The sequence below is a fragment of the Hyla sarda genome, chromosome 5, assembly GCF_029499605.1.
Source record: "Hyla sarda isolate aHylSar1 chromosome 5, aHylSar1.hap1, whole genome shotgun sequence".
Lineage (NCBI taxonomy): Eukaryota > Metazoa > Chordata > Amphibia > Anura > Hylidae > Hyla > Hyla sarda.
Genome location: NC_079193.1, coordinates 255,006,592 through 255,023,011, shown reverse-complemented (window position 1 = coordinate 255,023,011; position 16,420 = coordinate 255,006,592). Strand labels below are relative to the sequence as shown.

General features: G+C 42.2%; 1 protein-coding gene across 5 annotated transcripts in view; it reads left to right on the top strand.

Annotated features, from left to right (window-relative positions):
- CEP192 (centrosomal protein 192) overlaps positions 1-16,420 on the top strand; it is a 208,911-nt gene that overhangs the window by 38,768 nt on the left and 153,723 nt on the right. For all 5 annotated transcript variants that reach the window (XM_056521514.1, XM_056521513.1, XM_056521515.1 and 2 more), the window contains 5 exons: positions 651-781; positions 5,064-5,213; positions 5,626-5,782; positions 6,163-6,308; positions 6,401-6,508. In XM_056521514.1, coding sequence (XP_056377489.1) covers positions 651-781; positions 5,064-5,213; positions 5,626-5,782; positions 6,163-6,308; positions 6,401-6,508 — 692 coding nt within the window. The remainder of the gene's footprint in view (positions 1-650; positions 782-5,063; positions 5,214-5,625; positions 5,783-6,162; positions 6,309-6,400; positions 6,509-16,420) is intronic.

The window sequence follows — 16,420 nt, the reverse complement described above, 5'->3', positions numbered from 1 at the left end:
TATATATATATATATATATATATATATATATATAATATATAATATATTATATCTCTCTCTATCTCTCTATCTATCTCTCTATCTCTGAGAGTGCCAAACCATACCTATACCAAACCCCAATGACAGTTTTGCTGTAAAATTGCTTCCCCCTGAGGAAAGTTTTTTCCGAATGACAGGTACACTATAAATTTCCAACCCATCACAATCTGTAAACAGACTGTGGCAATGCTGCTGCACAGTTGGAATACAGGAAATGAGGTCGGGATTTAGATGCTTTTGTGTGCGCTCCCATCTTGTCACTCTTAGTGCAGAAAGAGAGAGAGAGAGAGGGACTGCAGTACAGCCGTCTACCAGGGAGTGGTGACTGAGCGGAGCAGCTGCCGTCACAGGTTACCTGCCCAGGGCTATAGTGATGTCCTGTGGATTCACTGCATGACTGTCTAGAAGATGTAGTCTGCAATTCACCCTGTGATATACTCCTTACAATGACCTGCCAGGGAGAGCTTTCATTAGGACTATATTGGATTAGAAAATGTGGACCATTACCTCCTTCCAAGAGATTTTCTTTACAATTTTTCATAATTCTTGGCCATCTTTTTTAGCTTTGTTCTTTTGATCATGTATAATAGGAAATGTTACTTGTTTAACAGATGAGCTGGATGATGAAGAATTTGTTGATGATCAGCTGGAGGCCTACTTTAAAAGGCTGTTGCCACCAGGAATGCAGCGGGGAGTTGTTGAGGGACAAGAAATTAAAGATCCAAAAAGATCTTCATACATGGTAAGTTTGTAATCAACTGGAAATATTTCTGGATCAACTGGAACCATTTAAAAGTATGGTGAGTCAATGGCAATACATGGCTATATAGGCATACATTTACATTTGTTTTGTTTTGGCAGTATGATTGTAATTTTATGTCCGGTATTAACTCTATGACCAATTGTGACATGAACTTCTGTAAAAATATTTGCAAATTTTTTTTTAATCAAAGTACATAAGTGGGTCCTGAAAGTGAACATATGAAATGCCTTGAAGTAATTATGGTTCTAATGCTTTTTCTTAATATACAGTGGCAAAAAAAGTATGTGAACCCTTTGGAATTATATGGATTTCACAACAATAGACAATCACAGTCTGCTTAAACTAATAACACACACACACATAATTAAATCTTACCATGTTTTTATTGAATGCACCATGTAGACATTCACAGTGCAGGTGGAAAAAGTATGTGAACCCCTAGACTAATGACCTCTCCCAGAGCTAATTGGAGTCCAATCAATGACATGAGATTGGAGGTGTTGTTTACAGCTACCCTGCCCTATAAAAAACACCCAACAGGTCTGGGTTTGCTTTTCACAAGAAGCATGTGAATGATGCCTCTCACAAAAGAGCTCTCAGAAGACCTACGATTAAGTTGACTTGCATAAAGCTGGAAAGGGTTATAAAAGTATCACCAAAAGCCTTGCTGTTCATCAGTCCACGGTAAGACAAATTGTCTATAAATGGAGAATGTTCAGCACAATAGTGGGGAAATTAATGGAAACCCTACTAAAGGATAGGATTGTGGAACATCTAAACTCCCATGGATTGCAACATGAAAATCAACATGGGTTTACTTCAGGGAGATCATGTCAAACAAATCTTATAGATTTTTTTTTTGACTGGTTGACTAAAATAGATGGCGGAGGGGCAGTAGACATCGCATAACTAGATTTTAGTAAGGCTTTTGACGCTGTCCCACATAGACTTATCAATAAACTACAGTCATTGAGCTTGGACTCCCATATTGTTGAGCTGAATGACAGACAAGAGGGTTGTAGTCAATGGAGTATATTCAGAGTAAGGTCTTGTTACCAGTGGGGACCTCAGGGATCTGTACTGGGACCAATATTGTTTAACCCCTTAAGGACGCAGCCCTTTTTCACCTTTAAGGATTGAGCCTTTTTTCGCAATTCTGACCACCATCGCTTCGAATTTTCTGATTCTGAGATTGTTTTTTCGTGTCATATTCTACTTTATTTTGGTTGCAAATTTTCGTCGTTTCTTGCATCCTTTTTTGGTGAAAAATCCCCAAATTTCATGAAAATTTAGCATTTTTCTAACTTTGAAGCTGTCTGCTTGTAAGGAAAATGGATATTCCAAATATATTTTTTATTCACAAATACAATATGTCCATATTATGTTGGCATCATAAAATGGACTAATTTTTACTTTTTGAAAAAATTAGAGGGCTTCAAAGTAGAGCAGCAATTTTCAAAAATGTCATGAAAATTGCTAAATCTAAAGGGACAGATGTTACTGAACTACAACTCCCAGCATGCCTGGGCAGTCTAGGCATGCTGAGAGTTGTAGTTTGGCAACATCTGAAGGGCTACCATTTGGGCAACACTGTAACAGTGGTCTCCAAACTGTAACCCTCCAGATATTGCAAAACTACAACTCCCAGCATGCCCAGACAGCCTCTGGCTGGGTGGTGTCTCAGGATCCCCCTCGGCGATGTGCCAGGATGCCTGCTGAATGATTTCAGTAGGCAACCCGGTCCGGTCCCCAACCGGCTAGCGGCGGGGACCGGAATTCCCACGGGCGTTTGCATACGCCCCACGTCCTTATGGACTCGGGATGCAGGTCGTATGCATACGCCCGGCGTCCTGAAGAGGTTAATATCTTCATTAGTGAGATCGCAAAAGGTCTCGATGGTAAGGTATTGGTCTTTTTGCTGATGACACAAAGATATGTAACAGGGTTGATGTTCCTGGAGGGATATGCCAAATGGTAAAGGATTTAGGCAAACTAGAAGAATGGTCAGAACTCTGGTAACTGAAATGTAATGTGGACAAGTGCAAGATAATGCACCTGGGGCGTAAAATCCCTCAGGCAGCATATATAATATTTGACACAGTCCTGACCTCAGTATCTGAGGAAAGGGATTTTGGAGTAATTATTTCAGAAGACTTAAAGGTAGGAAGGCAATGTAATAGAGCAGTAGGAAACACTAGCAGAATGCTTGGATGTATAGGGAGAGGTATAAGCAGTAGAAAGAGAGAAGTGCTCATGCCGCTGTACAGAACACTGGTGAGACCTCACTTGGAGTATTGTGCGCAGTCCTGGAGGCCGTATCTCCAAAAGGATATAGATACTCTAAAGAGAGGTCAGAGAAGAGCTACTAAACTAGTACATGATTGCAGGATAAAACTTACCAGGAAAGGTTAAATGACCGTAACATGTATAGCTTGGAAGAAAGAAGAGACAGAGGGGATATGTTAGAGACTTTTAAATACATAAAGGGAATCAACACGGTAAAGGAGGAGAGCATATTTAAAAGAAGAAAAACTACCACAAGAGGACATAGTTTTAAATAAGAGGGGCAAAGGTTTAAAAAGGAATATCAGGAAGTATTACTTTACTGAGAGAGTAGTGGATGCATGGAATAGCGTTCCTGCAGAAGTGGTCGCTGCAAATTCAGTGAAGAAGTTTAAACGTGCATGGGATAAGCATATGGCTATCCTTCATGTAAGATAGGGCCCGGGACTATTGATAGGATTCAGATTATTTTGCAGATTAGATGGGCCAAATGGTTCTTATTTGCCGCCACATTCTATGTTTCACTGCTGCTACTCTCCCTAGGAGTGGTCGTCCTGTAAAGATATCTGCAAGAGCACAGCGCAGACTGCTCAATGAGGCTAAAGACTTACAAAAGTCTCTGGCATATGTGAACATCCCTGTTAGCGAATCTACGATATGTAAAACACTGAAAAAGAATGAATTTCATGGGAGGATACCACAGAGGAAGCCACTGCTGTCCAAAAAAAAACAAAACATTGCTGCATGTTTACAGTTTGCACAAGAGCACCTGGATGTTCCACAGCAGTACTGGCAAAATATTCTGTGGACAGATGAAACCAAAGTTGAGTTGTTTGGAAGAAACACACAACACTGTGTGTGAAGAAAAAGAGGCACACCAACACCAAAACCTCATCCCAGCTGTGAAGTATATTGGTGGGGGAATCGTGGTTTGGGGCTGCTTTGCTGCGTCAGGGCCTGGACTCATTTCTATCATCAAAGGAAAAATGAATTGACAAGTTTATAAAGACCTTTTGCAGGAGAACTTAAGGCCATCTGTCCACCAGCTGAAGTTCAACAGAAGATGGGTGTTGCAACAGGACAACGACCCAAAGCATAGAAGTAAATCAACAACAGAATGGCTTAAAAAGAAGAAAATACGCCTTCTGCATTGGCCCAGTCAGTCATGACCTCAACCCTATTGAGATGCTGTGGCATGACCTCAAGAAAGCGATTCACTCCAGACATCCCCAGAATATTGCTGAACTGAAACTGTTCTGTAAAGAGGAATGGTCAAGAATTACTCCTGACCGCTGTGCACGTCTGATCTGCAACTACAGGAAACGTTTGGTTGAAGTTATTTCTGCCAAAGGAGGTTCAACCAGTTATTAAATCCAAGGGTTCACGTACTTTCTCCACCTACACTGTGAATGTTTACATGGTATGTTCAATAAAAACATGGTTAGATTTAATTCTTTGTGTGTTTATTAGTTTAAGCGGACTGTAATTGTCTATTGTTGTGACTTAGATGAAGATCAGATCACATTTTATGACCAATTTATGCAGAAATCCATATAATGCCAAAGGGTTCACATACTTTTTTCTTGTAAATGTATGTGTTTGGCTGCATTCACATCACGATTGTTGCATATGGCAACCGTACCTGGCAAGAAATTTTAAAATCGGCTGCTGCCTCATCTCCGCTGAACCCATTTAATTCAGTGAGCCGACTGAGTCAGCTAGTGAATCAATTTTTCTTGCTGGAGTAAACCGCAGCATATTACGATTTTGACAAAAACTGACACTGTCCAAAAATTAGCCGACGTAGTCACCAGCTGGCTTCTTCGTTGAAATGAATGGGGTATAGCGGTGTACCAACAGTGATATGGCAGCAGCCGTTATTCAAATTCTTCCGTATGCCACAATCGTGATGTGAATGCAGGCTTTCATGTATAGTGTGAGGTTGTCACTTTGTTTTTTTTAATGGTTAATATTCCAGGATGATCTCCAGATGCCTCACGTGCGTTTGGCTGCCACTGGCATGGATTCAGCTCCTGATAGCGATGATGATGTGGAACTTGAGCTAGAAAAAGCTACACAACAGCACTTACAAAGAGAACATTTTTTGGGAAGCACCAATGCACCTTTGGTATGTTTATTACATAGCAGTAGTCATTTATACCTTATTTACCTATACTTTATAAAGGTGGTTCCACACAAGGCAATCTAACCAAAAAAAAGTATCTAAATGTTAGCTATGTGTTGAAATAGTAAAACTGAAAATGCCATACCTGCAATGCCTTTTTCTGTATGGAGTTTTATGGGTCAGTGGCAGATTATTAAAAAGTGCAGCATGCTCTTGTTAGGCTTTCCTTTTTTTATCTTCAAACCTGGCACTTCTTCTTGTCCGCAAGCACGGTCTTGGACATTTTCAGTCCTTCATGTTTTTCAGTAGAAATACTTGAATCACAGGACTGATGTTTAACCAAACAAATATAAAAATATACATATATCTTAAAATAATTCTGTGTATATCTATCAAATATTTTTTATTTTTTCAGGCTGAAGAGCAGCATAGACCCAGCTCTCGTCCAGGCTTGGAAGGCGGCAGCTCAGAGGAAGAATCTTCTAATGAAATGCGAGGTGTTCCTAATGTGTCAGCATTTAGACAGTCTGCAGAAGGCTATGATGTTGGTTCACCTGGAGGGTTTCCTGTTGGTATGTTTGCCACTTTTATCAACATAGTTAATATTTTATCACTCAAGGATGCCATTATATCAGGTCATTAAGTATATTGTTGTATGAATAGTTACAAAAAACATTAATAAAAAGAAAAAGACTGATAAACCTGTGTGGAAACATAGCACTAAAGAAAATTACCCAACTCATAGCGGCACAGGTTAAGGTGAGGAAGGCCTGTGGTTTTGGGGTTCTGTAGTCATTGCAACTATTGATAACAAAAATAACCTAGGGGAATGAAAAATAAAGGTCGCTAAATGTATAGTTGAGCTGTGCCACTAAGTCTGCTTGTTGTCTAACTAATTAGGTAGGTGATTATATTTTGCACCGTGTTGAGTTTGAGTTCTCAATTTTTCCAGGGGCTGAATCTAAAGATGGAAGCAATGGAGATTTTGGTGGGTCAAATAATTCTTTGATTTCAGAATCGCTGGCATATGGACTGTGGAAAAAAGACATGGCTACCAGAAATATAGCCGGGGAGGAAAGTACATCTTTTATAAAGCAGGTGAGAAAAATATCTGCATAAACAATACACCTAAAAATAACATTAATAAAGTTAAACTCAAAAAACAATATGAAAAAATTCTTACATTTTAGGTATCTTGTGATAGGATAGCCCCAGTTGGAAATGGTAGAACGTCAAAGGACATTAAAGAAATGTATTCTGAATTAGAAAAAAGCCAAAACGTTAACCAAGATAAGCCTGTAAGTATTGCTGTGTTGCTTGGTATAATCTATGCTGTGTTCGTACATGTTTTGCCCAGGTGTGTTTTTTTTCTTCCTCCCCACTCTCTCACTGCAGCTTCAATGTTAGAAGCTGGAGTTTAGATTTCATTGGTATTTGTTTTGAAATCCAGAATCTGAGAAACCAGACTAAGGTTCATTTCATGCTGTGGTTGTGCCTGAGATGGCTATGTAACAGAAAAAATTACTTTTTTTTTTTTTTTTTTTAGGTACTTTTTTATACTTTAATGTTGTTGAAAATGGACAGTTACAACCGAATGATCATTGAAATTTAAAGTATTACTGTCTTTATATTGAACTTCACTCCCTCAGCCCGTCTGACAGCAGGTGACTGGTCCATAGACTATAATGCAGCCGTCGCCTACAATCAGACCAGTTGAGTGCTGGGTTGAGTACCGTATTTATCGTATTTATCGGTGTATAACACGCACTCCCCCTCCCTCATCATTCCCTCTTTCCTGCTTTTTATAGTTTTATTTTCCTTACCTGTCTGCGCTTTGGCAGGTCAGGTCAGGCGGGGGTCTTGCGGGCAGTGAAGCAGATGAGTTGCGTCCTCTCCCGGCATCACTCGCGTCACTTTTCATTTCCTGTAGTCTCCGCTGAAAAGTGACGTGCCGCACAGAGAAGCAGGGAGAGGCCGTAACTCATCTGCTTCACTGACCCCGCAAGACAGCCGAAGCGCAGACAAGTAAGGAAAGGGAAGAGTGGTCTTCAACCTGCGGACCTCCAGATGTTGCAAAACTACAACTCCCAACATGCCCGGACAGCATTTGGCTGTCCGGGCATGCTGGGAGTTGTAGTTTCTGCAACATCTGGAGGTCCGCAGGTTGAAGACCACTGGATGCCATAGGAGGAACATGATGGGGGGATGATGAGACTGGGAAATGATGAGGGGGAGGGATGATTAGACAGGGGGAAATTATGAGGGGGGGGGGGTGAGACGGAGGAAATGATGAGGGGGGGGATGAGAAAGGTGGAAAAGATGAGGGGGGGATGAGAAAGGGGGAAATGATGGGGGGGATGAGACGGGGAAATGATGAGGGGGATGATGAGACAGGGTAGGGGGAATGATGAGACAGGGGGAAATGATGGTGGGGGAGGCACTAAAGGCTTAATGTCTGTATGGCTAGTGGTGGTCTATGACAGGGGGAAATGATGAAACATGGTGGGTGGCGATGAGAGGGGTAAATGTGGCACAGGGACTGATAAAAGGGAAGGAATGATGGGGCACTGGAGGGGACGGGACCCATCTGAGGTGCAGAAGAAAAGGAAGTTGGGGGGATGATGTGGCATTTAGTCCAAGTCATTTATTTTACATTTTATCTTTTTTACTTAAATTTCCCTGTTAAAATGGGGGTGCGTGTTATACGCCAGTGCGTGTTATACGCCCATAAATACGGTATATAAATATGTTTCTGCACCTCACCACTTGGCTATATCTCGTGATCAACAGGAGTCTTGGCACGAAGACCCAGACTAATCAAAACTTTTCACATGTCCTAAGACATGCCAAAAGCATGTTCATAATGAGAGGGTTGAAAGAATATTATCTGAACAGTTTCTGAATATTCCCAGATGTCATTGATCATTTATGGCCAGTTTGGATTCCATGATTGCGGCATTTAAACTGGCATCGGATTTATCTCCCGAGCACATGCCATACTTTTTCACCTGACCCATGACGTAAATGCATGTCATACATTGGGAAGGGGTGAATGACAAATACAGATTAAAAAGTGCATGGCTGAATCTGTAAAATGAACCCCTTAACGACCACGGACATAAATGTACGTCCTGGTTTGGCAGGACTTTGTGCACCAGGACGTACATTTACGTCCTGTGTATGACCGCGAGCATCAGAACGTTGCTCGGGTCATACACTGCAGGTTCCGGCTGCTAGCAACAGCTGGGGACCCTGCCGGTAATGGCCGACATCCGATCGCACGGATGTCCGCCATTAACCCCTCAGACAGATCACGGCATCTGGCGGCAGTCCGGTACTTTGAATCGATGATCGGATCGCCCGCATCGCTGCCGTGGCGATCCGATCATCCGGTATGGCGGCCGGAGTTCCCTTCACCTGGCTCCGGCCGTCTCCCGGAGTCTTCTGCTCTGGTCTGAGATCGAGCAGACCAGTGCAGAAGATCACCGACATTACTGATTGGTGCTATGTCCTATGCATAGCACTGAACAGTATTAGCAATCAAATGATTGCTATAGATAGTCCCCCTATGGGTACATAAAGTGTAAAAAATAAATAAATAAATAAATAAATAAAAAAAAGGAAAAATCCCTTCCACAATAAAAAAAATAAAATAATTGGCCGTTGTTCCCATATTACCCCCAAAAAGGGTAATTTTTTTTTTTTAGAATTATAAACCTATTTGGTATCGCCACGTGCGTAAATATCCAAACTATCAAAATATAATGTTAATGGTGTTAATGATCCCGTAAGGTGAATAGCGTAAATGTAAAAAATAGAAAAAAGTCCAAAAATGTTGCTTTTTTTTGTCACATTTCATTCAAAAAAATTTATAAAAAAATATCTAAAAGTTTTATATATGCAAATGTGTTATCGACAAAAAGTACAGATGATGGCGCAAAAAATGTATATACGGAAAAATGAATAAGTTATAGGTGGTCAAAATAGGGCGATTTTAGTTTACTGATTTTGTACAAAAAGTTTGATTCTTTTTTTTTTTTTAAGCAGTACAAAAATATAAGTATCTAGCCATGGGTATCATTTTAATCGTATTGACCCACAGAATAAAGAACACATGTTATTTTTACCATAAAGTGTACAGTGTAAACACAAAACCCTCCAAAATGTGCAAAATTGTGGTTATTAAAATTTTCCTCCCTAAAAAAAAAAAAAAAAAAAAATTATATATATATATATATATATATATATATATATATATATATATATATATATATATATATATATAAATTTTTTTTTTTTTTTTTTTGGGTTCGCCGTACATTTTATGGTAAAATGAGGTTTCATTACAAAATACAATTGGTCGTGCAAAAAACAAGCCCTTATATGGGTCTGTAGATGGAAATATGAAAGTTATGGATTTTAGAAGGCGAGGAGGAAAAAACGAAAACTCAAAAATAAAATTGGCCTGGTCCTTAAGGTTAAAATGGGCTTGATGCTTAAGGGGTTAAAGGTTATTCAACTGTTGTTAAACCATCTGCCTATTTTTATCTTGTGTATTGCCACCTTATGAATGTAAGCACTTATTAGATACATGGGGTTCTATTTGACAAATGCATGCCCAAAGTGCACATATTGATGCAGTTTCTACTACTTTAATTTTTACAAGATATGATGGCAGAGACCACTGCGCTATTAAATGCAGTTGAAAACTCTGTGCACTGCTTTCCATCCTATCTGTCTTAAGCCTTTCCTGACCATTGGCATACATGTATGTCTTGGATTGGGTGAGGGGAATATGACGCAGGCTCTTGTAGTAATCTGCAGATGCCTACTGCTATTGGCAGCGAACATCTGCAGGTAATGATGGACATCTGAGATCGCTTCAATGTCTGTCGTTTAACCCCTTAACGACATAGGAAGTGTACGTCCTGGTGCCCTGGTTCTTAACGCACCAGGACGTACATTTACGTCCTGTACATGACCGCGAGCACCGGAGTGGTGCTCGTGTCATGCGCGGCAGGTCTCCGCTGCTATCAGCAGACAGGGACCCGCCGGTAACGGTGCACTTGAGCGATCGCGCTGATGTGTGCCATTTAATGGATGACCGGATCCCCGCGGCAGATTCCATCATCCATCATGGCGGACGGTGGTCCCCTCACCTGCCTCTGTCTGTCTCCTGGGGTCTTCTGGTCTGAGATCGAGCAGACCAGAGCAGAAGATAGCCGATAACACTGATCAGTTCTATGCCCTATGCATAGCACTGAACAGTATTAGCAATCAAGTGATAGCTATAAATGGTCTCCTATGGGGACTAGTAAAGTGTATATAAAAAATAAAATAAAAATAAACCTATTTGGTATCGCCACATGCGTAAAAGTCTGAACAATGAAAATTATATTGTTAGTTATCCCATGCGGTGAACGGCGTTAACGTAAAAAAAAAGTCAAAATTGCTGCTTTTTTGTAAAAAATTAAGTTTCATATATGCAACTAAGGTATCAAAAAAATACAGATTACGGCGCAAAAAATGAGCCCTAATACCGCCGCTTGTACGGAAAAATGAAAACGTTATAGGTCGTCAAAATAGAGGAATTTTAAACGCAATAATTTGGTTAAAAAGTTTGAGATTTTTTTAAAGCGGTACAATAATGGAAAATAAAGTAATCATGGGTATCATTTTAATCGTATTGACCCACAGAATAAAGAAAACATGTCATTTTTACCGTAAATTATAAAGCGTGAAAACTAAACCTTCCAAAATTTGCAAAATTGACCTTTTCTTTTCAATTTACCCACACATTGTATTTTTTTAATTTCGCCATACATTTTATGGTAAAGTGAGTGATGTTATTACAAAGGACAACTGATCATGCAAAAAACAAGCCCTCATACTAGTCTGTGGATGGAAATATAAGAAAATAAAATGCTAAAATAGAATTGGCTGCGTCCTTAATGGGGTACTCCAGGGAAGTTAGGAAAAATTAAAATTCCCCAAAGCCACCACAATACCGGTTCTGTGTCCCCTGTAGATATTCATGTGGTTTTGGCAGCTAATTTTTCCTTAATACTTTCCTTTTTTTTTTTTCTTGTTTGCAGCACAGATTACAACTCCCAGAAGTCAGTGTAGCTCTGTGTAATAGCTACCAGCCAACTGCTTTCACTCTGTGTGCATGCTTACACTGCAGCTCACACACACACACACACACACACACACACACACACACTGTATATGTCTTTTCTTTCATACTATCTTTCCTCCAACAATAAATCTTCCTGTGCTATGAATAGCAGAAGTCAGTGATTAGATATTCAGCAGAAAAACAGCAGCTAAGTGCTTATTTGTGACTAAGAATCTTCACTGCTTTTCGCTCACTAGCTCTCACACAGGGAGGGAAGGTGTGGCTGTACAGCTAGAGCTCTGGACCAAACAGAAATCAGACAGAAATCAGGTCATGTTGTCCTGAAGGGTGCGGGCTAGTCTCAGTGAGGGGTTTACACAAAGACCAGGTGGATTTGAGAAATTACATTTTCTCGGTTGCTCTTCATTGGGGGACACCTTACTGATGGGTATATGCTCTTGCCACTAGGAGACGCTGACACTAGGAGAAAGTCAGCTCCTCCCTGGCAGGATATACCCGCCCACCTGCAGTGAGGTAATCAGTTTTAGCTAGTGTCAGCAGGAGGCAAGACACAGGTCTGGGAGCTCCCCAGACTTGGTCTTTTTTATTTTCTAGTAAGGGATGTTTAGTTAGATTCTTTACTCCCTTTTTGTTTCCTTTTTTTATGGTGGGGGTTCAGCACCATGGCGCTACCAGTTTCCCCCATGTGCGGCTAAGGGGCACGGGGCATAAAGTATTCACCGTTAACCCCTTCCCACCAGGGGTGCAACTAGATTCCGGGTCCCCTTATATTACCTGCTCGTCCTGTCTGTCTCAGCATGATGTGATGCAGGTGACTAAAAAGCTGGCTGCAGACATCTTTGAGCCAGGGATTCACGTTCCCTTGGACCCTACCGGGGGGATATATTCCAGCATTCTGTTCTCTCCTACCACTGAGTGCCATACAATGTGCAAGCTCTTTTGCGTTCCTAACAGACGATCAGATTTCTTTTGAGATTCCTCATCTGTCTGATCTGCCGGCCACCCATGCTGGGTGTGTTCTTTGCATGTCATGCTATATGATTCCTTCTCCACAGGCTATCGCATACGCAGCTAGTTGCTCCGGATCCCCACATCCAGCACAAGGTATCCATGGGAATATTCCTACGTGGGCATGGATTGGACCTGATATCATTATGCCAGACAGTAGTCTCGCCGGTAACTCATCTCACAGCTGCCTCATCCGCGGCTGGCACTCCCGTTACCCCACTGCTGGTGCGAGGTGTTTGAAGGAATGATCCATTGTAATGGACCAATACCAGTAAGCCAGACAGTGGTCTGCGTGGTTTCCTCTGCCGTCTATCACACAGCTGATGTATCTGCGGCTGGAGTCCCGGTACCTCACTTCCGTGCGAGGTGCCCGTCGGACTAGCTCGTTGTCTACTATGGACCTATACCAGTAAGCCAGACAGTGGTCTGCATGGTTTCACACAGCCTGTCACACATCACACGGCTGATTTATCTGCGGCTGGAGTTCCATTACCCCACTACTGTGTGAGGTGTCAGCCGAAGTGACCTGTTGTCAGCTATGGACCCATACCGGTAAGCCAGACAGTGGTCTGCATGTTTTCCTCTGCCACCTGTCACACAGCTGATGTATCTGCAGCTGGAGTCCTGGTTCCCCACTGCTGTTTGTGGTGTATGTAGAACTGACCCAGCGGGTCCTACGGACTCTATTCGGGATGACAGGGATGCATTCCACGGCTCCTCTGTCTTCCCTTATCTCCCAGGGGGCCGGGGTTTCCTTCATGTCTCCTAGGCCTCCCCGCCCTCCCACCTATGGCACAGGGGCACAGTTATCGCCTATTTGACTGTACCCGTTTTGCCAGCACCTGGAGGTGTTTTTGTTCAGGGAGACTGTTTTCTGCACGGTTTCCGCCGCCATCGGTCTCTGATCTCAGGGCTGCCGAAGACATTTTCTAGGACCTCACTGCTGGGTGAGGGTTCTGGCGTAGGGTCCCTAAAAATACACGGGTTTGCTGCCAGTTAGACAGTCCTTCGTTTCTTGGATCTTCTACACTACCAGGTCGCACTCCAGTATGGAAAAGTATATAAAGCAGCCAGAAAAGAAAATGTGGGCCACAGGAGCCATACATATCAGGCAGGATAGTTTTACAGGGAATATATCCAGGTAGTGTAGCGGCTTTAAATTTAAAAAAAAAAATTTTTTTTCTGCTTCCCTGGAGTACTCCTTTTTAAAATCCATGTACAACAGTGATCACAGCATTTAAACATTAAGTCGTACTTGTCAGAGCCCCCCTAAAAAAAAAAAAAAAAAAAAATTGTTACTCCAATCTAATCTAGTACTTCAAATGGTGGGAGATGATTAGTGCGTCTGCTCATGCACCCTTGTCCCGGAGTCATCTCTAACCAGGACTGGTTAGTGTCCCAGTAGGTATGGGGACCCCTAGTGGTGGGATTTTCAGGAGCAATTTTCTTAAATATTAAAAAAAAATTTAACATCTTACAAAAGGTGTTTCATTTTCATCATTTCTTTAACTTGTTTTATTGAAGTTAGAATAAAAGCAGTTACAACAGCTCCACAGAATGGAGATATGTACGACAAAATAAAAACATAGGCAATACAATTAGACAGTATAGCAGAAGCTCATACAGCACCATCCATGTAGCGTTTCACAATCAGGGGAATCCCAACCTAAGAACAATAAAAACAACTGAACTAGAAGCACTGCCTCTTGGCACAATGGAAGAAATCGGTGCTGAGCATCATAGACAAGACACATGAAAGAGATGGTAAGTGGGGAAAAGCAATCATCTACCGTTGCCCCAGAGGGGATGGTTAAGAGGGAGAGCCAAAAGCCCCAGAGGACATTAGTGATGTAAATGCAGGGGGCAAGTATCTAGTGAGGGGGGAGCCACACCAAGTTCTCCATACCTTCTGGAATTTATCAGGGCATTTCCTATGCTTAAAGACTAATTGTTCATAGGGAATTATAGTATTAACTAGCTTTCTTCTCTGCGGGAGAGGGAGGACGAGGGTCCATCCAACCCAGAGCCGCTGCCTTCCTGGCCAAAAACAACACTTCATGCAAAAATATCAGCGTGTGCCAAGATTCTTCAGGGAGTAAACCAAATAGACAGACCAGGGGATCTAAGACGAACGGGATAGAGATGAGAGATGACAGGAAATCAGTAATACTGCGCCAGTACGTCTGCCGGAAGGGACATTGCCATAACATGTGCCAAAAATCAGCTCTAGGGTTATGACATCTGAGGCAGGCATTGGAAGGCACCCGTCCCATTCTGTGTAGCCGTATCAGAGGAAGATAACAATGATGAATTATATAAAGTTGGATTAATTTATTATTGGCTGCCTGAGACACTGATAGATGAGAGGACAGTATCTCGGACCAATCCTCCGCAGTAAGCGAAGGGACGCATGCCTTCCAATAAGCCTCCGCCGAGTCAGCGGTAACAGCAATTTTAGCCCTAGTAAGCTGTGCGTATAGCATGGAGATTAGGCCCTGCGGTCCCTGGGGGGGGGGGGGGGGGGTGTAATTAGAGATGGGTGGTCTCAGGGAGGGGAACTGGGCAGTCAGGGCATGCCAGAGTTGTAAATACTTATAGAATGCCTCACGGGGAACCCCAAAGTCAGTCTAGATCTGCGTGCAGGTTTTCAGGACATCCTGCTGAAACAAGTTACCCAACTGTATCACCCCATGTGCTACCCAGAAGGGGGGGTCTAGGGTGTCCGTCAAGTGAGGAATGTGATGGTTATGCCACAGGGGAAGGTCATCCTTAATATCAGTAAAGAAAGCAAGTGTTTGCGCCTGGCGCCATAACTGCAGTGCTAGTCTGTACAAGGGAAGGAGCCTACGTGTCCTATAGGGAGCGCCTTCTAAGAAGGCACGCATAGAAGTAAGCCCTAAGAAGGATGCAAGGTGGAGCTCCGCAAGCGACTGAGAATCAGTAGAGACCCAATGCCGGAGGGAATGTAACTGTCCAGCAAAATAATATGTCTTAAAATTAGGTAATGCAGTCCCCCCCGGTCTTTAGGGTGCTGCAGAGTGGAGAATTTCAGTTTTGATCTACCAGTCCCCCAAATGAAGGTCGGAAGTAGGGAATCTAGGGAATTAAATAAACTCGTAGGGACAGGATTGGAGAAGTGTTCGAGAATATAAAGGCGTTTGGGAAGAATGATCATCTTCACCAGATTAATCCTACCAGGGACCGCTAAAGGCAGGGCACCCATACGGATAGGAGGGGTAGAACGTTAGTCTGGAGATCTAAGGAGGAGTCTCTGTGTATAACTATGCCTAGGTATTTGAAGTGGGTAACCGCAGCCAGGCCACAGAGAGTGGAGGGGCCAGGTCGCCGCTGGAGAGGCATGTAAGCAGATTTATGCGTAAGCTAGAAAAGTCCCCAAAACGGTCAATTATAGAAATGGCACGGGGGAGTGTCACGAGGGGCTGAGACACAAATAGAACTATATCGTCTGCTTCATTTTCATCATTAACAACATATAAAGTTTTTGGATCTAACCGTGCCCATTTAAATGCTGGTAATCGCTAGTGCCTAGGAGACCCATCAGCACCGCCATGTTGTAATCGCGGGTTGCCAATTTAGTTTGTGGAAGCCCAGAGCCTTACCTGTACCCCTCGGACTTCCATGGCTCTGATCTTTAAAGGCTGCCAAAAACATGGATCAATGTAATGGATTATTATTTTTTATTAAAAGAAAATTGCCCCTCCCCCCAAAAAATTTTAATCACACACTCCCTTTTTCCCATTTTTTTTTTTGTAAAAAATCTTATTGTCACCGCGTGCGTAATTTTCTGAACTATTAAATTATTACATTATTAACTGATCCTACATGGTTAAAGGAGTAAACCCAAAAAAATTAGAAACTTCAGAATTGCTGATTTTTGGTCACATAACATCAAAGAAAAAATGGCATAAAAAGGATCAAAAAGGCACAAAAGTGGTACTTTCTCGGTCGCTCTTCATTGGGGGGCACCTAACTGATGGGTATATGTTCTGGCCACTAGGAGGCGCTGACACTAAGGAAAAAAGTATTCTCCTCCCTGGCAGGA